General features: G+C 55.3%; 1 protein-coding gene across 1 annotated transcript in view; it reads right to left on the reverse strand.

Moving 5' to 3' along the window:
* Positions 1–966: 966 nt before the first annotated feature.
* The window catches only part of ITGA3 (integrin subunit alpha 3), a 28,607-nt gene continuing 7,251 nt past the window's right edge, over positions 967–22,322 (reverse strand). The window contains exons 3-27 of the mRNA XM_027568172.2: positions 21,179–21,306; positions 20,784–20,863; positions 18,801–19,050; positions 17,412–17,498; positions 16,821–17,028; positions 16,187–16,383; positions 14,458–14,546; positions 14,194–14,330; positions 13,944–14,030; positions 12,736–12,803; positions 12,527–12,663; positions 11,750–11,899; positions 11,555–11,652; positions 11,040–11,187; positions 10,688–10,756; positions 9,773–9,852; positions 9,585–9,662; positions 8,964–9,066; positions 8,638–8,820; positions 8,319–8,438; positions 7,412–7,525; positions 6,353–6,451; positions 3,593–3,718; positions 3,039–3,181; positions 967–2,297 (exon numbers count right to left, since the gene is read on the reverse strand). Of these exons, the coding sequence (XP_027423973.1) occupies positions 3,071–3,181; positions 3,593–3,718; positions 6,353–6,451; positions 7,412–7,525; positions 8,319–8,438; positions 8,638–8,820; positions 8,964–9,066; positions 9,585–9,662; positions 9,773–9,852; positions 10,688–10,756; positions 11,040–11,187; positions 11,555–11,652; positions 11,750–11,899; positions 12,527–12,663; positions 12,736–12,803; positions 13,944–14,030; positions 14,194–14,330; positions 14,458–14,546; positions 16,187–16,383; positions 16,821–17,028; positions 17,412–17,498; positions 18,801–19,050; positions 20,784–20,863; positions 21,179–21,306 (2,947 nt within the window). The 3' untranslated portion in view covers positions 967–2,297; positions 3,039–3,070. The remainder of the gene's footprint in view (positions 2,298–3,038; positions 3,182–3,592; positions 3,719–6,352; positions 6,452–7,411; positions 7,526–8,318; positions 8,439–8,637; positions 8,821–8,963; positions 9,067–9,584; positions 9,663–9,772; positions 9,853–10,687; positions 10,757–11,039; positions 11,188–11,554; positions 11,653–11,749; positions 11,900–12,526; positions 12,664–12,735; positions 12,804–13,943; positions 14,031–14,193; positions 14,331–14,457; positions 14,547–16,186; positions 16,384–16,820; positions 17,029–17,411; positions 17,499–18,800; positions 19,051–20,783; positions 20,864–21,178; positions 21,307–22,322) is intronic.

A 22,322-nucleotide genomic window follows, 5' to 3' on the forward strand; every position in this document is an offset into this window, starting at 1 on the left:
GGTGTGGGCTCTGGTGGGGGTAGCAGAGGGCAGACGCTGCCAGGGAGGCAGGTTGGGGGACACCGAGGCAGACATCGGGAGGGGCTCCTGGAAGAATAGCCTGGGTCTGTGGGCTCTCAGAGCAGCTGAATCAAGGATCTGCCACTGGGCTTCTCTGAGTAGTAATTTTCAGCCTTCAGTGAAGTCTTCCAAAGGTCATAGCTTTGAGGACAACTAACAGAAGGATCTATGCCACAATTTAGGACAAAGAAGTTATGGGGGGAATGCAGCCCTGCTCCATCCTCCCAGGCCTGTGTGGAAGGGTGACCTTGGGAAGCAGAGGACTTGATCCAATGCTGTGGGCTATGGGGGCTCAGGACCGAAGCACCCTTGGAGGAATGGCCACAAGACTAGGACTCCAGGTACCCATGCCCCGACGCTGGGGAATACCAGACCTTTCAATCTTTCCAGTCTCGGGTCACTGGTTCACCCCCTGATCTACTCATCGTGGTGTCTAGGGGTGGGCGTGGGGGTGGAATGAAGGCACAGAAGCAGGCTTTTATCTGAATCCAGACAATGGATGGGGGCTCTTGGCTCTGCACCCTTGCACCCAGCCTCCCTCCACTACTATCCAGGACTACCTGCTTCTACAGCCAAGTAGCTTTCTGCCTCTTCTGGACCCTGCACACCACCACCTGTACCTCCCTCCTCCCTCCCCGGGGCCAGCACACTGTCCACCATTTTGGATTCTATCCAGTATACTCAGGTCTTTTCCCAGACTTTACGTTCTGGATGACCATCCCTTAGATCAGGACATCCCTGAGAGCAGCGACTGGTTTGTCCCGCATACATTTTCAGCCTCCCAACCTCTATGATCCCTGCCCCTGGCTTTGTCCACCTAGGGGTCAGCTAGATGACATCACTATCCAACAGACTGAACTGCGGTTGGGATGGGGGTGAGGGTGGGGTGGTGAATGGAGGCCGATGCAGAGCATACAAACTGGGAGCTGTTTATTGGTTGCCGTGAGAAGCCTATATACAAAGAAGGCACAAGGGGGAGGAGGGAGCTCCCCTGCTACAGTACCGTGGAAGTGGGTAGGGACTGGAAAAGGGGACTGCCAAAAGGCAGGGGTCAGGAGAGGTTTCCTGGAACCAGCCTCGACTTCTAGAATGCGCCTCAGGACTTAGCCCGTGGGGTGAGGAGGCAGAGCTAAGTTGGTTCTGAAAGCCAAGGACCGCCAAGAACCCCACTTCTAGGCCCCTTACCCATGGGCAGTGAGGGCAGAGGAGGTTCCAGCCGATGGGGCAGGGACAGGGTTCCCTCCCCGTTCTACATTCAAGTGTCGCTCCCTCCGTGATCTTGGGGGGTGTGGGGTCTCTCCGGGCCTTCAGAGCCCTGGATAGTAGTGGTCAGTGAGAAGTAGGATCTCCTCTCTCCTTCCAACAGCTCCTTGGCCCAGGACTGGTCCCCTCCTCTGCTGAGCATTCCTCCGTGCTCCCGGGGCCGTCCCGTCACAGGCAGTCCGCCGCGCTGTCCAGTGGCTTGTCCGTCTTTGTTCCTTCAGACTGCGTTCCTTGTCAGAAGGGAATCTCCCCCGAGGAGAGAGGCTTCACAGAGATCTGTGAAGGAAAGGAATCCTGGGGACCTTCCTTCTAGTCCACTCTGCTCTTGGGTCTGAGCATGCCAGGTCCTGCAAATGCCACCACTGTGGGCAACCTGAGGTGGGTGCCAGGAGCCATGGCTGGGGGTGCCTGGGGCGCTGTTCCCTGTGGTCGTAGTTGTAGTCTCAACAGCAGAGTCAATCCAGTGACTATGGCTCAAGATGGGTCCAGTGTGAAAGGTGGGGGTGGGGGTGTTACCACAGTGGGGGCCTTTTCCTCCTGGCTCTGGTGCAGGCCCTTTGGCTTGGTTTTGGCCCAGGCAGGGGTGGTGCCCGGCACAGTCCACAGGTGGCGGGCCCCCCACGTGTCCAGGCCCACGGCCCCCGCGCTCCTGCGGGGAGAAGCCCACAGCCAGATGCACATGCCTGTGCTAGCAGGGCTGTGTCTGCCCGGACTTGCTGGCGCCGGCCAAAGCCAGTGGCCCCTGTGGCCTGTCGGGGGCATAACATATGATAAATAGAAGGGGCACTGGGGGAGCAGGGGTGGGATCAGGGAGGATGTCAGTAGTATCGGTCCCGCGTCTGCCAGCTGGTCACCCAGTGCTTCTTGGTAGGCACGGTGCTCCCTGGGGGTGGGTAGCGCTCCTCCTCCCGGATCCGCACCGCGTGGTACTTGGGCATGATCCGGTAATAGCGGGTCCGCTTAAAGAAGTCACACTGCGGGGGGGGAGGGGCGGAGAAGAGGAAGGGCATCAGCATCCAGCCCTCGAGGTTACCGGAAGATGTGCCTAGCCCCTTCCCCACCCCCCACCCAGAGGCTCTCAAAGCCAGGACCCCTGACCCAAACACATGCCATCTCCCTGCACTGTGACAGAGAGGGCGAGGTTGCCCACCCTCGGCCCCAGAGGAAGGAGGAATTGAGGAAGGCAGAGAGGAGAGCGGGAGGCAGCTGGAGACAGAGGGACAGTCACTGAGGTTGCTGACAGGATGGCTAGGAAGCGTCGTGGTCTGCCCTGATCGCACTATGGGGCTGGGGGGCCAGCGTGTCACCCCAGAGGGGCTCTGAGGAGGAAAGGTACTAGTTCCAGAAGGACTCCTAGTCCCCTCCTTCTCTGGAGGTGGAAATGGAGGCGCAGAATCACTCTGGGTATTTGCTGTGTGGCCCAGAGATGGGGCGTAGCCTTGGCCAGGGCCCTTTTCTGATTCCCAGAAAGCAAAGGGGGCATGGGGAGCATTTTCTGGCTCCCTCTTAGGGCCCCAAATTTTCAGGGGAGGCGGTGAGAAGACATCTTGAGCTCTCCCAGGGTGTGGAGGGAGACCATGGGCTGCTCTTTGGGCTGATGCCAGGGGCAGAGTGAAGTGCAGCGAGGGCCCATGAGGAAGAAAAGCAGATAGGACAGAGTCAGAGGCCCCGGCCAGCTGCAGGGCTCAGGGAAGAGGGCCCGGAGGCCGCGTTACCCAGGTGGGCCGGGGGCAGGGGGCTGCCCCCCTCAGTAGTCGTCGGTCAGCCTCTCTGTCTCTGACGGCTGGCTCTTCATCTCCGCCTTCTGCCTCTTAGCTTCATACAGGGCGCGAGTGCGGGCTCGCTTGAAGAAGCCGCACTGCGGAGGGGAGGAGGTGGGGATGGGCCATCAGGGGGCGCTGGGGGGGCCTGGCCGGCAGCACTCATGGCCTGGGGCTTAGGGCTGGAGAGCCTGGATGCCTGGGTCCCAGCCCCTGCTTGGTGGTGTGGCCAGAAGCCAGAGCTCCTGGCTTCCCCTTTCCAGCTTGCAGATCCCACCCCCCCCACCCCCGGCCCCATTAACCAGGCAGGAATGTCCTGGTGGGTGAGGTGAGGATGGGGGGTGGGGAGGCAGGGGATGAGACCAGAAGCTGGGGAGAAGGTGGGCACAACGTGGGAGAAGGGTGGGGGGTGGGGTGGAAGCAGGAATGGGATGAAGGGAGAGCTGATGAGGGTCTGCTGGCAGGAGGTCCCAGAGCGGGGGTCCCAGTGGTGGTCTGGGGGTCCTAACCTTCCACAGCAGGAGGATGATCAGCCCCAGGAGCAGCAGCCCCGCACCCACAGCCACAAGCACCAGCCACAGCTCGATCTCCGCTGGCAGCTCCTCCACCAGGTCAGAGTCAATGTCCACGGAGAACTGGCAGCGGTGAGAAGGGGCTCAGCCCTGTGTCCGCCCCCTTTAGACCCCATGCTCAGCCATCCCGTCCCAGCGGGGCCCAGGACCCTGCTGTTTGACCTACTACCAGCAGGGGGCACTCAGGGACCAGAAAAAAAACCCTGCCTGCCCACTGCCGGCCACAGATCCCTCCATCCTCTGGTTTTCCCCAGGAGCAGACCTGGCTCCAAAGGACCAGCTTCAGATCTGGGACGCAGCCTGGAGTCTGGGTTTGTAGCCCACACACCCAGGCTTGAGTACCAGCTCCATCCTTGAAGCTGTGTGGCCTTGAACAAGTAAATTCACCTCTCTGAATCTCCATTTCATGGTCTCTGATAAAGGCCATGCCTACCTCATGGTATAGCAAAGTGGTCAAGAGCATGGGTTCTGGAGCCAGACTACCTGGGCTCAAGCGCCAGCTGCGCTGTTCACTAGCTGTGTGACCTTGGGCAAATCACTTAACCTCTCTGTTGTTCATCTGTAAACTGGGGATTATGAGAATGATACCTACTTCATAGGTCACTGGTGAGGATTAAATGTGTTTACTATCAGGAAACTGCTTTGAGCAATACCTGGTACATAACCAGCATTCCTAAATATTTACAAAAAAACAAAGAATGCAGAGTATATAGTACCATTATTTTTCTTCCCCTACAGTGGAGATATATATATATATATATATATATACTCATATACATAATTATACGATATAATATATTGTAAAATATATATTATAATGTATGATATATTATATAATTTATCTTACGTTATGTTACATATAATATATATTAACATATATATTATGCAATATTGTATATTATATAATATTGTAATATTATGATCCATTACATAGCATATGTGTTATATAATATGTAATATGTATTATAACAAAATTATGTTACATATAATGTATTTTATATATACTGAGAGAAAATTTTTCTCTGACTATACATGATTATTTCTTTAAAAATTATTTTGATTATTATTTTTGTTTACATACAGATGATATCGAGAAAACTAAAGGTTCCCAGTAATTTTACTCCCTGGAAATAACTCTTCAACATTTTGGTGACTCTCTTTCCATAGTTTTTAATGCCCATGTTAAACACACATCCTTTCTTCTTCCACATAAACGGGGTCTCTGTGTGCTGCACATGCCCTCCTGCGGCCTGACCTGACCCCTCTTTCAGCTACAATCATCATCTCTTGATGTCAATTAAGAAAGATCAACCTAATCTCTGATGACTGCATAGTCATTCTAGAAAACGTACCACAATTTACTGAACCAATCTCCTACCGAAAGACAGGTAGAGTGTTTCCAATTTCATGCCATTATAAACCACGCTTTCAAATATCCCCATATATTTATATTCGCATATTTGTCCTATTAGCTCCTTAAGATATATTACCATGGGCTGGATCAAAGGAAGTGTGCATTTTAAACTCTAACAGATATTGACAAATTCATTTCCAAAAAGAATCCATCCGTTTATACTCGAACCAATAGCATTTCCTTCTACCTCATCGGCACCAGACAGCCTTAGTGTCTTTAATCTTTTCCAATCTGATAGGGAAAAAAATCTTGTGGCTGTTATTTTTATCTCCTCACTACCAAGGTGACCATTTCCAGTTCACCCTGTGTATACTGCCTGTCTATGTTTATGCTGCCCTTTACCTTGACATACTAAAAAAATGTATCAATCCTTCGTCGTATACGCTAGAAACTTTTTTAAAAGCAATCTATTGTTTCCCTTCTAGTTTCTTTTTATCATCTCTTTCGCTGTATACAGGTTTAAAATGTCATACAATCTAATTGGTCAAATGTCTTCCTTTGCAACTTCTGGGTTTAGTAAAATAACTCCCTCTCCCCATAATTAAAGATTATTATTAAATTATTTTCTGAATTTTCTTCTGGTATATTAAGTTTTATTTCCTCTATTTAAATACTTAATCTAACTCCACTGTAGTTTTGGTTATCGTGTGAGGTAAGGGTCTGTCTTTACTTTCCAAATACGTTCTCCCAACACCACTTCATAATCTAACTTTCTCTATTGGTTAAAAATGCCAACTGTATAATAACATAAATTTCTATTCTGTTCCATTGGTCTTTCTGGCCCTTCCTCCACTACCTTAATTTATTTTGGGCGATACACAACAATGCATTTAAGCAACCCTCTCTTCGTCTCCTGTATGATGCCCCCTCCATAGCTCCACTATAGCCTTTTCACGAAAAAATTGACAATTTTGTCATTTTTTTCCCCCTCTCCGATGAAACTCAGAATCGTTTGAGAACTTTGTTTTCAAGTTTCCACGGAGATGGAACATCTTCACAGAGAAGTTGCGCAGATCAAATAAACTCCAGCAGAGGTTCTCAGCCCTGGTTGTACCTTAGAGTCACTGGGGGACTTGTAAACCTCCCCTACCTGGGGTCTCACCTCCACGGACTCATTTCATTGCTTAGGGGTATAGTCCAGACACCAGAAGTCCTCCAGAGGAGTCCCATGTGCTGCCAAGATTGAGAACCCTGTAGCTAAGGTGTGAGCGAGTGCTCTGAAAAACTGCCCTGCGCTCCCATGCCCTGGCCAGGCACTGTGGCTCCTCAACATGCTCACTCACCCACACGGTCTTGTTCTCCATGTTGATGGTAGGGATGCTCGTTCGGAGGAACAGGGTAGCCCAGCCGGATACACTGACTCTGTCAAAGTCTCTGTAATCCTGGATGGGGGCAAGGGGTGGGTCCAAAGAAGTAGCTGAAGCCCCTCTGAGCCTCCCTCTTGACCCTGAGCATCCTCCCCAGGGCACCCTCCCACCATACAGCATCTTTAAGCAGCACCCCAAGGGATCCGAGAGCCAGGCATCTGCACACACAAATGCACATCATTCATGCGGCAGGTCCTATGCCGGATGCGGGGGACAGCAGAGACAAGGAAGGTCACAGTCTAGGGTCAGGACTCTGGGCTAAATCTGGCCCGTCACATGCTTTTGTAAATAAAATGTTTTTGGCACACAGCCACGCCCGTTCGTTTCTACGTTGTTTATGGCAGCTTATGCCCAATGGCAGAACTGAAGACTTGCAGCAGAAACTGCACGCCCCACAAAAGCTGAAAAGATTGATAATCTCATCCTTTGCAGAAGAACTGGGTCTAGGTGGCTGGCATGTGAGTAAGTGCAACCCAGAGCAGAGCGTGATCAGTGGCATGCGCGGCTTCTGAGAAAGTTCTGTGGGTGTCTGGAGAGGTCGTCTGCAGCTGGGAACCTCAGAAAAGCCCTCACTGGTGGTGAAGCAGCTGGGGAGAGCCTGAAGGCTGAAGAGGAATTTACAGGCAGAGATAACAGAAGGGGAGCTGGCCTTCCAGGGGGAGGGAGCGGCACCGCAAAGACGTGGGCGTGGGAAAGAAACAGGCGCCGGACGGAATAATGGACACCCGGGAGAAGGTCCTTCTGGCTGGAGACGGACATGACATCATGCCCGCACGCAGACACACAAACTAACGCTGACAGGCATACAGTGACAGGAGTACAATGGCTTCTGGGTAAAGTCCGATGTTGTCACTGACCCACGCACGCACACACGGGCACACGTGACCCTGGCTGTGACCCCAGCCTCACCTTCTCCCTGTTGCTTTCCCCACCCTGGCGGGGGGGCAGTAGAGACCTGCAGACCCAGGCACTGACCTCAATGAAGGTGCTATTCCATACTCGGGCCTGCACTGTCACATTGGTGATGCCAGGGGTATCAGGAATGGGGCACTCCAGCCACACACAACGGGCCTGGTCACTGCCACACTTCTGGGGTGGGCGGGGAAAACAGGACGTGAGACAGTCTGGGGCTCCACATTCTTCCTGCTTCACCCCTTCCCTTTGGCTCTTCCCCTGGCTTAGTCCCACCCACGGCTGACCCCAAGGGGCCCTACCTCACCCCTTCTCTCATGCAGACCACCCCACCCCCACACTTACACATCAAGGTCCCGTTCTTTAGGCCAAGCACATATAGATGCCACGGACGTAGATAACATGAAATCTGGTCCCTTTGTATATAAATGGGGCCCAGCACCTGACACCCCCTTTCCACCCCCGGTCCCTCACTGAGCCTTTGTTCAAGCCAGTTCCCGCCACCTGGGACACCACCTCCTCCCTCTCCACTCAGCTAGGCCTCAACTTGCTTCCCACGCCTGTTCCTTTCTCCCTTCCAACAGAGGGCGCCCTGCACCACCCATATCTCCCTGCCTCCCCTCCATCCTGCCTCTCCCATTCCCCAGCTCCAGCGTCTAAGACTTTGAGCGACTGTATCACCCCCGACAGGATGGGGCTCTGGGGAATAAAGCCGGTGTCTCTTCCTTTGGCCCACTGAACTGGCTGCCCCCACAAGGGCAAGAGCAGTGGGATGCCCACTGAGGGAGGAGAGGAGTCTTCCTCCCTCTGACTAAGGGCGCCTCACGGCACAGGGGTCAGTCACATCACCCCATCGCACCAGGGTCTCCTGGTGACTGGTGCCCCACCCCCCTTGCTGCGGTGCCCCCTGGTGCCCACACACCCTGCGATGGTGGGGACGATCCCTTCCAACCTTGTCCTGGCCACTCACCAGCTTTGTCTCGGACTTGGCTTTCTTGGTAGCAGCCAGAGTGACTGGTGGGGGGGCCGGGCCTCCCCCTGGGTCCAGCTGTCTCCGCCTGCGCTGTGGAGATGGCCCGTCGCCAGGGACCTGAGAGGGAAGAAGATGTTGGCTGGGAGGAAGGAGCTGGAGCAGAGTCGGGGGAGAGGCAGAAAGGCAGAGGGGCGGCAGGCTCCTAAAGGTGCACGAAGCGGGGGAGGGCAAGACACTGGCCTTTCTGCCCGGCAGCATGCAAATGAGATACGATGCAAATGAGATGTAAATGAAAGGCCCCCAGTGGTGTCCTTACAGAGAGAGTGAGATTCAGAGGGTTGATGAGGTCTCCAGGTGGCCGGCAGGGCCAGGACCCATTGCCGTGGATGGTGATGTCTGTAGGGTACAACAGCCACTTGCCATTGATGACTTCGTAGGGCCACTCCAGCCCTAGGGCCAGGGTCCCCAGGGCTGCCAGCCCTTCCCCCATGGGGCCCACCTGTGGGCACAACGGATGTCACGGCCACTGCCTCCTGGCAAACCCCCTCCATCTCACCCATCCCCAAGCCACACACCCACAGACCCCAGGCCCATCCCTGCCTTCCCAAGAGTTCCCACCCAGGGTCCCCGTGGCCCCCTTACCTGGAACTCATACTTGAGGGGGCTTCCCACATCCTCCACAGTTTTCATGCCAGACTCGCCCATCACTGTCCCTCCGAAGAAGCTTTGTAGCCGGTAATTCACACTAAGGGTAAGAAAGATGCTAGAGTCTGAGGGGGTGGGAGGGGCTCTGGCAGAAGGCGCGGGCACCAAGGTAGGCAAACTCCAGCTCCTCTGACATCAGGCAGACCTGAGATAGACCCCTGCTTTGCATGTATTCGCTGTGTGCTAATTATTGCTCAAGCAAGTTATGTATCCTCCCAGAGCCTCAGTTTCCCCATCTGTAAAATGGTTGCTATATCATGGGGCTGTTGTGGGAAGCCAATGAGCTGCTATATATAAAATTCCTAGCACAATGAGCCCTCATGAAATGCTAGGGCCACACCAACACCTTGGCCCCAGGGTGGCTGACTCCTCCACGGCCCCCTGCCTTACAAGGGGACAAATAATAGCAACAATAATGATAGTGATTGCTGTTGAGGGAAGGGGTGACCCAGAGGAAGCGCAGGCCTAGACAGGTATGTCCGAGGAGCTCAGGAGCCACGCTGGGGACAGGCAGGCCCACGCACAGACACAGCAGGCTGGGGGAGGGGTGGTACCCACATGCTGAGCGAGGCCTGGAGTGTGTAGTCCACCAGCAGAGTCAGGGTCATGGGCCACAGGTTGTCCTGGTGACTTGACCTGGGGAGGGAATGCAGGGGGTAGGCAAGAGGTGTCAGCTGAGGCCCAGGCTGGAGGAGGTCCCAGGGCGCCTCACCCCTGCCGCAGACTGGCTTCTTGAGGTCACTCACGTGGAGAGCTGCAGCTGCGCCTGGAGTTCTCTTGTGTGCAGGGTCACTCCAGTGACCTCAAAGGCGATGAGCAGCTCCATCTGCCATGAGGACCAGGGAGGCAGAGAGAGGCGTTTGGAGCCGGGCAGGGGTGATGCCATACGGGAGAGAGGGGCTGAACGCTATGCGAGGGAGTTGGTTCTCTGCCCCCCCCCTTCTGGGCAAGGAGTCTCTGCCTGGCCACCCGGGTCCACTCTTTCACCTTGCTAGCCTCATCCTGTTCCCGTTTCCCCTTCTTCTCTGTCCATGACATCTCTGCTACTTTCAACTATGACCTTGAACAAGTTACTATAACTTTCTTTTTTAAAAAAGGATTTATTTACTTATTTTAGAGAAAGAGAGAGCACGTGCAGGGAGAGGGGCAGAGGGGGAGGGAGAGGCAGAGAATCTCAAGCAGACTCCACGCTGAGTGCAGAGTCCCAAGGGGAGCTTGATCTCATGACCCTGAGATCATGACCTGAGCCAAAATCAAGAGTCAGGCACTTAACCGACTGAGCTACCCAGGTGCCCGAGTTATTGTAACTCTCTAAGCCTATTATTTTCTTTCTGTAAAACAGCATCTACCTCCTCAAAAGGTTGTGAGAATTGCAGCATAAAAAAAAGTGTGAAGTGTTGGACTCCGGGCCTGGCATATAGTAGGTGTTCAGCAAAATCCAGTTCCTCACCTCCACCTGCTCTAGTTTTGGGCTTCGCTAGTGGCCCCATTTTTCTTAGTCTCTGGGCCTCTCCCCATGCCCTCCTGTATTTCCCTGTCCCCTCTCCTGGCTCTTTGCTTCGAGGAAGCCTGGGAAGCAGGCAGGCAGACACAAGGTTAAGAAGCTCATCAGAGTAGCAGGCTGGGACCCACGGGCCTGGGAAGGTGTGGCCAGCACTCACCCTCTGGTTCCGTTTGAAGGGGTTCCCCAGCTCACAGACAATGGTCTCATTGGCCTGGCACATCCCAGCCTGAGGAAAGAAGACAAATCAGGTCTGGGTGGTCAGAGCAGGGACCTCCAGCCCCCTCCCTGTGGCACTGGGTCTGATGCCTAGAGGCTTGAGCACCGGGTGCTCCTGGCATTAGAGACGCTGCAGACACCTGAAGAAGCCCAGCCGAGAGGAAGCGGGGTGGACACAGGACAAATGAGAACACATGTAAATGACATGTATATAAGGATGTAAATGCTCACCGAGCCCTGTCTGGGCTCTGAGCCCTGCGGGGGGCACTCGCCGGGTGGGGGGGGGCACTCACGGGGCGCACTGAGGACAGCAGCAGGGCGGGAGGCACCGCCAGGGTGAGCAGCGCCTCGTGGGCGTCTTCCCCAGCGCGCTCCCTGCTCGGGGTATTGGTCACGTTGATGCTCAGGAGCAGTTTCCGGCCATCTCTGCTGTACTGCAGCCTGAGCGGAGGGAAGGACCCCGGGACTGAGACCAGAACCCCGCCCCAGGCCCGCCCCGGATCAACTAGGCCCCGCCCCTCAGGTCTATTGAGTGAAGAAAGTCCCTTCTCGGGACAGCCAAGCCGGGCCCTCTGGCCTCCCCTGGAGAAGAAAGCCCCTTTCCTTGTCCGCGAAGGCCCCCTAAGCATCCACCGGGCCAATTAACGTCCCTGCTCTCAACTCGCCTCTCCCCTAGGCCCCTCCCCTCAGATCTTCCAGGGTCCCGGGGAATCGACCAGACCCGCAGGGCCCCGCCCCTCACCTCCGGTTAGCCAATGAAGCCCCGCCCCGCCCCGCCCTTGGCCAATCAGCGCGGCCCAGAGCGCACCTGCTCAGGGGCTGCCCCAGCTCCGACACGAAGGCCGCCTGCATCTGCAAGTTGCTGTCGCATTTGTTGTCCTGGCCGCACTCTTTCTGGAAGTGGACCTGGGGGTGGCCGGAGGCGTGAGAGCCCATCCTCCACAGCGCCCTCTCGCCCCACAGGCCTCCCGGCCCCCGCCCTTCCGGCCCGGGCCCCACCCACCTCGGTGTGGTTCTCCAGAGCCTGCGCCTGGTTCAGCACCGGATAGGGGTCTAGGGACCGCAGCCCCAGCCGGGGGCGCTCGGGCATCCTCAAAGGTAAAGAGTAGTTCATCGAGATGATGATGGGACGGAGTTTGTCGCGGACGTTATCCTGGGGAAGGAGGGGGAGCTAAGCCCAGCGCTGCGCTCCCCTCCCCCCTCCCCAAGTTGACTCTTCACACCACCCTGAACCCTCAAGGAGGAGCTGAACCCCCACCCACCTTGAAAAACCCCAGTAGGGCTGAACCCCCTCTGGTCCTATCATCAGATTGACTCCCTTCCTACAACTTTGACCTACAAGCAAGATGATGGGACTCCTTCTCCCCAGAGATGGGGGTGGGGGGGTGTATTGGGGGTCAGGGGTTTGTTGAGCCTCCCTTCATCCCCGAGGTCCCTAGGATGAGCTCTTTCAACCGTGATATCCTAGAGAGGGGCTGAGCTGGTCCCGCACTCACGGGCCCCTTTCCCCCCAGACACCAACTAAGCCAAGAGTCTCACGCACCTCACTTTTCTCAGAGGTGATGAGCCCTTTGGCGCCCATCCCCATTCCGAGGCTCTCTGTCTCTTTCTACCAGATTCTGTGCACTGTACCCACTGCAGACCTATGGCCTCCCAGGCCCACCTCCCCCGCCTCTGTCTCTGGGGAGACTCCAGTCCCTCGCCCCTGATCTGGGGGTACTCTGGCTAACCTCCTCCAGAGATCTTGGAGCCGGCGTCCCGCCCCTGGCCCCTCCCTCACCATCAGGAGCAGTTCCAGCGTCTGGCAGCGCATGTCAGGCATGGAGAAGAAGCCGTGGAAGACGGCTGACTGGCTGCGTGCAAAGCGAAGCCGAGGCGGTCTGCGGTCCCGGTCGGCCTCCAGCGTGTAGGCCAGGGCTGGAGGTGGATGGGGTGTTATCAAGTGGCCAGGCAAGCATACCCCTCCCTTCCCCACACCCCCGTACTCACTGATGTTTCGCTTGTAGTTGGGGTTCCCGGCACTCTGGTTGTAAGCAAAGCACAGCTCCACCTGCACGCTGTTGGGAGGCGGGAGACAGGAGGAGGTCACAGTGGGACCCACTTATCCATGCCCTGGCCTTCACCCCTGTACTGGGCCAGGGGAAACCAGGGCCCTTAGGAGGAAAGGCAGGGGCAAACGTGGGGAATCCACAGAGCTGGTTAGGGTGTCTTTGGCCTCTTCCCTCCCAACTCCCATGAAAGCCACAGAAAACAGGGTTAGAGGGGTGCCTGGGTGGTGCAGTTCGTTAAGCATCTGACTCTTGGTTTTGGCTCTGGTCTTGAGCTCAGAGTCATGAGATCGAGCCCCTCATTGAGCTCTGCACTCAGCGGGGAGTCTGCTTGAGACTCTCTCTCCCTCTCTGCTCCCCCCTCCCTCTAAAATAAATAAATTAGATCTTAAAAAAAAATTAAACTGGGTTAGAGGTCACCAACGGGGAAACTGAGGCCCTGAGAGCAGAAGGAGTTGCCTGAAGTTATCGGTTGGTTGGTACCCTGCCCAGTCTTGTACAGGGTACACTATCCAGATCTCCTCCCACTCACCCCTGCTTTCTGCTCTGGGTCCCTTTGCCTTCTGATCCAGGCCTCATTCATGCAAAGGCCTCGGGGCCATCACCATCCCTACTGTGACCATGTTAGCAACTAACATATTCTGAGCACTTGAGGTGGATAAGGCCCCATGTGAAGGGCTTTGTGTACATCATCTCATTTAATTATCACAATAATCCCATAAATTCGTTGTTACTATTATTAACTTTGTTTTATAGGCAATGAACCTGAGACTCAGGGAGATAACAATTTGTTCAAGGTGGCTCTCTCTCCCGTCCACTTAATGTCTCCCTCTTCCCTCCTCCTCCGGGACCTCCCTCCCCAGAGCCCACCCTTACCACTGCAGTGGGCAGAGCTGGGATTTGAACAAGGCCGTCCAGAGCTCCCACTCCTAACCACCATGCTCTCCTACCCCTCCAATTTGCCCATTACCTCCTGCAAGGAAGTTGGCTTTTTAATGAGGTTGGGTAGGAGGGGCAACGCTTACCCCAGGAATCAACCCTCTAAGGGTGGGAAATCAGTTGCCAGGGGAGGGTTTTGGGAGCCAGGGTCCTTCCTGGCATGCCCATACATAAGGAGTACGTGGACAGAGCAGGGGCTGAGAGTCTCACCAGGAGGTGGTTGTGCAGAGCGCAGGGTCCAGCACAGATGGCCTGGCCACCAAGGTCTTGTGGAGGATATTGATGACAGGCCGTGCCCTGCATAGAAAACAGACATCAGTCCTTCCTGCCCAGCCCCTGCCAGTCCAGGCCTGGGGCTCAGGCTTGCGTGGACCTGGTGCCAAAGGTGGATGGAGCTGGGGAGCCATGCAGACAGGGCTGGAGGGGAGAAAGGCCCCTATCTACCATCGCCCTGGCTTACCGAAGCAGCACGATGCGGTCTGACAGGCTCCCCACCAGCAGGTCTGGGTAGAAGTTCTCATCCACGTCCATCCGCCCACTCAGTGAGTAGCCAAAGGTGGCCAAGCCGGGCAGTCCCAGCTCCTCCCCCTGGATTACCTGGGGGTAGGGGGAAGCAGTGGGGACAGGCTCAGGGTGAGCTCTGGGGAGTGGGGCCCAGGGGGGATGGGGAGAGGGTGGGTGAGGGGAAGGAGGGAAAGCCCCCTTTGTTCCTGTCCACCCATACCTGCTGCGGCTGTCCCGGGAGCCCCCTGGAGCTGCTATGATAGATGTACACTTTGCCCAAGCCCTCGAACGGGGCTCCCACAGCAATGTCTGGGGAAGAGAGGCAGGAGAGGTCACCCTGAGTCCTGCGGGCCCCATGTCTCCCCGACCTGGAACTCCAGGCCACAGGGTCCAGCAGGAAACAGAACTCACACTGCCAGGCAGCGCTCAGAACATCAGGGAACAGAGCTCTACAGCTCAGGATTAAAACTGGGACCACTGTGAGCCCAGGTGCCTCCTTTTGTATTGTGGGAAAGTAGGTCTAGGAGAGACAAGGCACCTACCTAGACACACAGCAAGTTAATGTCACAGGCACGCCTACACTCCAGATTCCTGAGCACTGGCCTAGTGTTTGTTTTCCCTAACTATGGCACCTTGCATCTCCTCCATCAACCTCCCCTTCAGACACCCAGTTCTTCTAATGACATTTACCAGCAGGGTCACAAAAGGAAGTGTTCCCCGTTGGTGACTCTGCCAGCTAGTTATCAAGCACTGCTCTCATTTAATCCTGACGAGACTGCTGGGGTTAGGTACTGCTGTCCCGTTTTATAGATGAGGAAGCAGACTCAGAAAACCCAAAGCCACACAGCTCATGAGTAGAAAGAGGATATTGAGTCCATGTCTGTCTAACACCAGGGGCTGGAATTTTAATCACACTATCACTTTCCTTATTAAAGTTCCTTAGACCTTTAAAATTCTAACCATTATTTCCACAAATAAACCCCAAATGTTTTATTATCTTAACCTTTACTCAACTCTTTCTAGTTCGCTACTTTTGATCTGATAAGGCCTGGGTAACCGGAAAGCCAAGCTTATTAGAAAAGTATGTAAAGGAAAACTAAGTAGGTCCTGAGTAGAAACCAGATGACTCTTCTATCAGTAAATGCTTGGGCTTTGCTACCTGAACTTTCTAGCACCTACTTTGGCTCTTTAGAGACTCCTCTGCCTTCCTTTTGGTTCTCAGGTATGTTCTGGGAAACCGAGGTCGTCAGAAAAAGTGGTTTCCAGATAAGCCGGGCGCTTTCATGGCAACCAGCCTCTTGCTTACTCCGTCTCTTTGCTTGATACCCCAGGTCTGACTGATCCCCAAGTCCTGCACAGCACTGGATATCGTCTCCACCTGGGGCTCCACTTTGTCCCAGCCTTTCGCATCCCACACTTGATAGAATACATTCTTGGCCTTAACATCCCCAGCCTCACTCTCCCCCATCCATCCCATATTACCCTCCAGAACCATCTTTCAAGGTACCAAGTTATCATATCACATTCCCTGCCCCAAACCTTCTCTGGACACCCACCCCTCCGCCATTACCCAAAGGTAAAGCCCCAGGTCCTCTGCCTGGCTTTCGAAGCACACACCCCATCTCCACACTGCTGCTCCAGCCTCATTCATTTTTGATGTGAACACCCCACGTCCACTAAATTTGGGTAGATCGAGAAATCACGCGATACCCCTTTTGTTCCCCTCCATTGTGCACACTCAGCTCAGCATCTGATGCCCAGTGGTACGTCCACTCCTCCGGGAGGCCCACCGAGCTCGCTGCTGGTGGCTTCCTCTGCACGGCCTCTCCCTATTACTGCTGTGAACTCCCTGGGCCTGGGCCCCATCCCGTCCTCTCTTCGGGCCCTGTCAAGCCTGGTATGGAGCTGGCACTCAGTGGGTGTGCTGGGGCAGGACTGCTGGCTCATACCCTGGAATCCGTCCTGGTTGATGTCACCAATGCTGGCCACGGAGAAACCAAAGGCGGAGCGACTGGGGCCGTGGAGAAGGAGGGAGGGGTGGGCAGGGAAGGAGGTGCCTGCCTGGTTCATGAAGACATAGAGGGCACCCCCTACCTCTTCTTTCCGCTCAAAGTAGTATGGGGCGCCCACCAGGAGGTCCTGCCACCTGCACGGGAGAGAAGGAGGGAGAAATGGGACAACATAACTCTTGTTTAGTGGGCACAACTGCGCCAGGGCGCGTGGCTATGCAAATGGCATCTCTGGCCATGGTTCACGGGAAGGACATGGAAATGCCAACATGACCCGTCTGACAGAGGACACACGTCACGGGGAAGCCAGGGAGCGCGGATCACACCCAAACAACCCACATCCATGAGAACCATACAAGGACAAAAGGAGATGCAGGTGTCATGCAATTGACGTGTAAATACCCAGAATCTCAAGGCTAATTGCAAATCAACATGCAAATCAACAAGCAAATCCCTGTAAAGAGCATGCAAACAAAGGAGCAATCGGGACCTTCCATTTCTCTGCCCTGGTTTGGGCAAGACTGCCCCCCCTTGCTGTTCTCCCTGGCCCCAGAAAACGTCCCTGGATCCTCACCCATCATTGTTCAGGTCTGCCAGGGCAATGGCGCTGCCAAAATAGGCGCCCACCTGCGTGCCCTCCAGCACCTGCCTCCTGCGCAGGTCTCCGCCTGCCTCCTGGCTCAGCAAGAAGACAGCGCCCATATGTCGGTGCCGTGGGGCACCTGTCACGATGGTGATGTCTGTGGGGTGCAGGATGGCGCTGCCCACCTGCACTGTGTATCCTGGGATGGGGGAGAAGGTGGTCAAGCAAGGCCCAGTAAACTTTGTCCCCTTCCACTCTGCCCCCCAGACTTCCCAAATATCTTCTCTTCCTCTCTTCCAAGTTGGGCAAGAAAGTGGATCCTGGACACCCAGCCTCCAGTCCTGCCTGCACACAGGACTATGACTTCCATGAAGGTAGGGACTTTGCATTTTGGGTGCTCAGAACAGCCCTGGCATACAGGTGGTACTCAGCAAGTATGTGCTAGTCAAGCTAAATGCCACTAGTCACACCTGCACCGTGGCCTCGCTCTTCCACCAGGCACCGAAGGTGAGAGGCCAGCATGCTAGGAACTGAGCCCCCTCCTTCCTCCACCACCCCATGAGCCACCACAGCTGGACTCACCAATATAGAGGTTCCCTTGGTCCTCTGGGTCCTTATAACTATATTCGGATAAATCCCAGTCCTTCCGCTGAATCATATAGCTGTTTCCTTTCGGGAGGGAGAGGGGAGGAGTTTAAGTCAGCACTCCCTTCCACCACCACGTCCACGTCCCCCTGCTAACCTCACCCGATAAGGATATAATAACCCCTTTTATGTGTGAGCGCTTTGCCATTGGCAAATCACGTCCGCTTTATCTTAATAATTCTGTGGAGTAGAATGATGATGCCCATTTTGCAGATGAGAAAAGCAAGGCTCAGGGATAGGGAGTAGTTGTTGAGCCAGGGCTGGAATCTGGTCATCCAGGCTCCTGGATTCGAAATGACATTTCCCTCACTCTAGACACCGAGGCCAGACTCCAAGCCATTATCTCCTGGTCCTGGCCCCAAACTCGGGCTGCCTACCTGTTCCCTGTTCCCTGGGGCTGCTGTGGGAGAGTCCCTGCCACCCTGCCAAGGTTCTAAAGGACCAGGGGGTGGGGGAGGACCAGAGGACGGAGGAGAGGCCTCAGCCTCTGGTGAGTCTGGAGCTACAACTACGCCCTGGGCTACCTGTTGGTCAAGAGGAGGAGATTCGGGGCTCCCTCTGCCTGTCGATTCTGCAATTAACAAGGATGCAGTAAGGAGAGGAGGCTCACTGGGGCTACAACCTGTGTGGCGGAGAGAGGCAGAGATGGAGTGGGCTGTGAGCCTCAGACACCTCAGCAGTGCGGCCATAGCTGTTACCAGCTCGGCTCTTAACACAAAGAAATACTCCACAAGCCCCCAAAGATTGCCCTCTATGTATCGATGAGAAAAAAATGCCCCTAGATTACTGATAAGTGGGAAGAGAAAGTAGCAGAACAGCATGTTTAGTGTGATGCTGTGTGTGTGTGTGTGTGTGTGTGTGTGTGTGTGTGTGTGTGTGTGTTACAAAGATATTTATATAGTCTAAGATAAGTCAGAGGCTCGGCAAGACACTCGGTAGTCTGCACGGGGAAACAGGACAAGGGAGGGGGGTGGGAGAGGAGGGGCACTTTCACTCTTTGTTTCACCAAATCCCACTGTCCCAGTTAGTAGTTGTACCAGGAGCATGTTTTATTTTCTTAATAAGGTTTTCAGTGCTTGAAGTGGAGTCAGATGGACTGCATTCCAGTTCAGGTTTCGTCACTTACTGTTAGCAACTTGGGCAACTGACTTCACTTCTCTGAGGCTCAGTGTTCTGTAAAATGGGTGTAGGGACGCTTGCCTCGTAAGAGTAGTTTAAGTTTAATTAACATAATGAGCGCTTGAGGTGCCATGGGGCAAAGAGGTCTCTTCTGCCCTCTGGGAGTGGGCGCTCTCCGCTCCTCCCCCCGTCCCCCGCGGCCCCTACCTTGCCAGTTGTAGGCCCCAGGAGCGCCGAAGTACACGGTATTGTGGGTGAAGCCGCCGCTGGTGCCCAACTGGCACATGCCTGTCGCCAGGTAGTCGGTGTTGCTGTTGCACATCTCATTGTGGTAGGTCTGCCAGTCATCGGTGGGGTCCAGCTCGAGGTCATTGCCCCGCACGTAGCACTTGCCCACCATGCGCCGCTGGTCCTCCGACCCTGACCATAGCACCTGGGTGTAGCGGTGGGCGCAGACCTGGGGACACACACAGCCTGAGACCACGGCAGGGACCGAAGGCCGGCTGTCTCCTTGGCCCTGGGCACCTCTGGCTTTGCTGGAGAGGAGCTGGAAGACGTCTCCCAGCTTTTCTGTCTTCCCACAGTGACGCCTGGAACTACGTCTGCTTCCCAGGATTCGGAAATCTGCTCTGAAGGTTGGGAACACTTTTTGGGAAGGCCAGGAGGTCCTGGGTTTGAGAGTGGCTTACGGATCTTGACAAAAGGAAAAGGGGAAAGGATGAGGGAATGTGGGGTCCGGGCTCTCAGGTCTAAAAGGAGCAGATGAAGGAACTTACTTCTCTGCTCTGCCCTCTTCGTGGATAGGCCATTATTAAAATAATAATAGCAATGATACCATAATAATAGCAGTTAACACCTACTGAGTGCTTACTATACACCGGACAGAAGTCTAAGCTCCTCACGATATTAACTCCAGTATGCCTCCCAACACCACTGTGGAGCAGGGACAATTTCCACCCCACCCCCCATTGTAGACAAGGGGCACAGAGGCACAGAGAACGAAGTCTCTAAGATCTCACATCCAGAGAGATGCAGAAAATCCTCAAACCAAGGCTGCCAGGCTCCTGAGTCTGAGCTCCCAAGCACTAGGCAGCTCCTGCCTCTCTCCTAGCTCCCCCTGCACACTGGAGGGGCTCGACAAACAGTTGTGGGACAAGTCAATCAGATCAGGGTGTTTGTAAAACAGCCAGCAGCCAGGCAAAATCCAGAACTGGGCCTGGGTCTTGTCTGCTTGCTTTCTGTGTCTCCTTCCAGCTGTGAGCTCCACCAGCAGCAGGCCGGACTCACTGCTAAGCTGCTAGTGCTAGCAGAGGCAGGGCACACAGTAGGTGCTCACTGAACATCTGTCGAGTGGGTACCCAGGATCTAGAACTGCCCTAAATGGAATGCTAGACCACGTGCCTTCCATAACACAGTTCTAAAATGGCGTTACAGGGAACTGATGCAAACCCAGAGCTTAAAATGGTGTTCAAAGGTGACAGAAATTGCAACAGAGAGGACTAGGGGGTGGCGATTGATTGGATGGGGGCACACTTTCTGGAGTGATGTAAATATTTCTTTAATGGGTATCAGTTACATAGGTGTTTCGTTGGTCAGACCTCATTAAAACTTAAAATCTGTACATTTCGCTGTCTGTAAATTTCCCATCGAATAAAAAAAAAAAAAAGAATTGCCTATCTGGGATTCAGAAATTGAGACCCCAGGGGCCGACACTGAAGAAGGCAGCCAGGAAGTGACAAGTGACAGCAGGGAGTGGCCCTCAAACCCCAGGGGGTGAGCCGGGGTCAGCAGGGCTGTGCCTCATCCGCCAGCCAGCCTGTCAGGAAGGAGCAGGCCCAGGCCGCACTGCCCCGGGCTCTCTCTGCCCTTTCCTCCTCACAGTTCCCTCAGCTCGTTCCCACGCAGGGTGAGCACCCCGGGAGGGGGGGTGGCGGGGGCAGGGGAAGGAAGTGAGTGGTTCACACAGGACCCAGGCCATGCCAGGCCCTGGAAGCACATCATAAGTGCAAGATCGAGGGGACACTCAGGCCCGTGGAGACTTCCGGCCACTGAAATAGACACCTGCGAGGTCCCAGCTCACTCACCGAAGACCCCTCTCCTGCCCTCTGCTTCCCTCCCCAGCTCCTGGGAAATGAAGGAGAGGGCTGGGGTGCAGGGGAGGGGGGGAGCTGACAGCGCGTGCCCACTTACCAGTACTCTGCCCGCAGGGCCCTGGCTGGCCACCGTCACCCCGAGCCACATGTCCTCAATAATGTGACGGTCAGGGTCACCTGTGGGCATGGGAGGGGTCATGAGCCGGGGCACTCATCCTCCCCATGCTCGGAACCTCCAGAGGATAGGGTTGGTCTTCCTGGCCCTCCACTCCTGCAGGCCACCCTCCCTATGCCCTTCCCCAGCCTGCCATGAATCTCAGCTCCGCCGATCCCACGTGGTCCCACTTTCCTCTAGCACCCCCTCCTCCCAGCTGGACAAGAAGGGACTGGAAATTGCCCAGGTGAGCCTGATCACTGCTCCAGGTCACCCTCTGTGCTACCCCCTCCACCAGACTCCTGACCCAGGGCTGATCCCCAGTGCCTCGCCCTCACTTTTCTCCGAGATGTCCATCCGCTCACAGTCATCCTTGTGGGCAGTGAGTGGGCACAGGTACACAGCACCAGTCCGGTTGGTGTAGCCATCAGGCATGGTGAGGTCCTGGGGGGCACCAGCCAGGAGCCTGCGGGGAAGGGGTTCGGGATGCAATGAGGTTGAGCACATGAGCTCAACCTGGGTAGGAGGGGCATTTGAGGGGACCAGGCTCAGACTCCCCAAAGCCTGCTTCGAACAACTTTCTGTTCAACACGTTTACTGAGCACCTGCTGTGTCCCCAGTGCCAAGCTGTGTGCCAGGCTCTGGGGTCAGGAGATGAACGGATCCTGGCCCCCGTCCTCTGGGAGTGGCCAATACAGGAGGGGCGGGCAAGAAAACAGACGTCTGCAGTAAGTGCCTCCAGGGAGGAAAGCAGGGCACAAACCTGCCCAGATGTGGTGTGGGGAGTAGTCCGGGAGAAGGGGGTCCTCACAGAAGGGGGAACCCGGGCTGAGTCTGAGGATGATGACCAGGGCTCACCAGGAGAAAGGGAGGAAGGGCACTGTAGGCAAAGGTATGATCTGCAGGAGGGCCAGGAAGCGTGAGCAAGCAGGGTGACTCAGGATCCCCTCGGCCCTAAGTACGGTGGGAGCTGGGAACACGAGTGGAGGGGTTGTCGGGGGGAGAGACACACAGGAGGGCAGCGTGGGAAGGGAGTTTTAAGCAAGGGAGTAACGTGATCAGATCTGGGTTTGGGAAGGGATGCTTTGGTCTCTGAGGTGAAGGTAGACGGGAAGAGAGAATGACTGGGGGAATCCTGGCATGGCCTTCAACTTCCAGGGGGCCTGGGGGAGATGATGCTGGAGGCCTGGGTCCTTCCTCTCTAAATTATATGAGGACTCGGGTCTAGCGGCTAGCACTGAAGAATAGGAGCAGGAGGTGACACTGGACGCAGAGAGTGTCCCCCACAGCGGAGCCAGGTGAGCTGGGGTCAGCAGGGCCCTTAAGTGACCTGGGTGATGCTACTCTTCCCCTCGCAGAACACCACCACCACCTTGAGACAGGCATACAAGGTATGGGGGGGGCTGGGCACCGGACACTTTGGACAATGGGGCCACAGGGCTGAGTTCTTGGCAGGTGGGCCCGAGAGTGGGGATCGCCCCC

The sequence above is a fragment of the Zalophus californianus genome, chromosome 16, assembly GCF_009762305.2.
Source record: "Zalophus californianus isolate mZalCal1 chromosome 16, mZalCal1.pri.v2, whole genome shotgun sequence".
NCBI lineage: Eukaryota > Metazoa > Chordata > Mammalia > Carnivora > Otariidae > Zalophus > Zalophus californianus.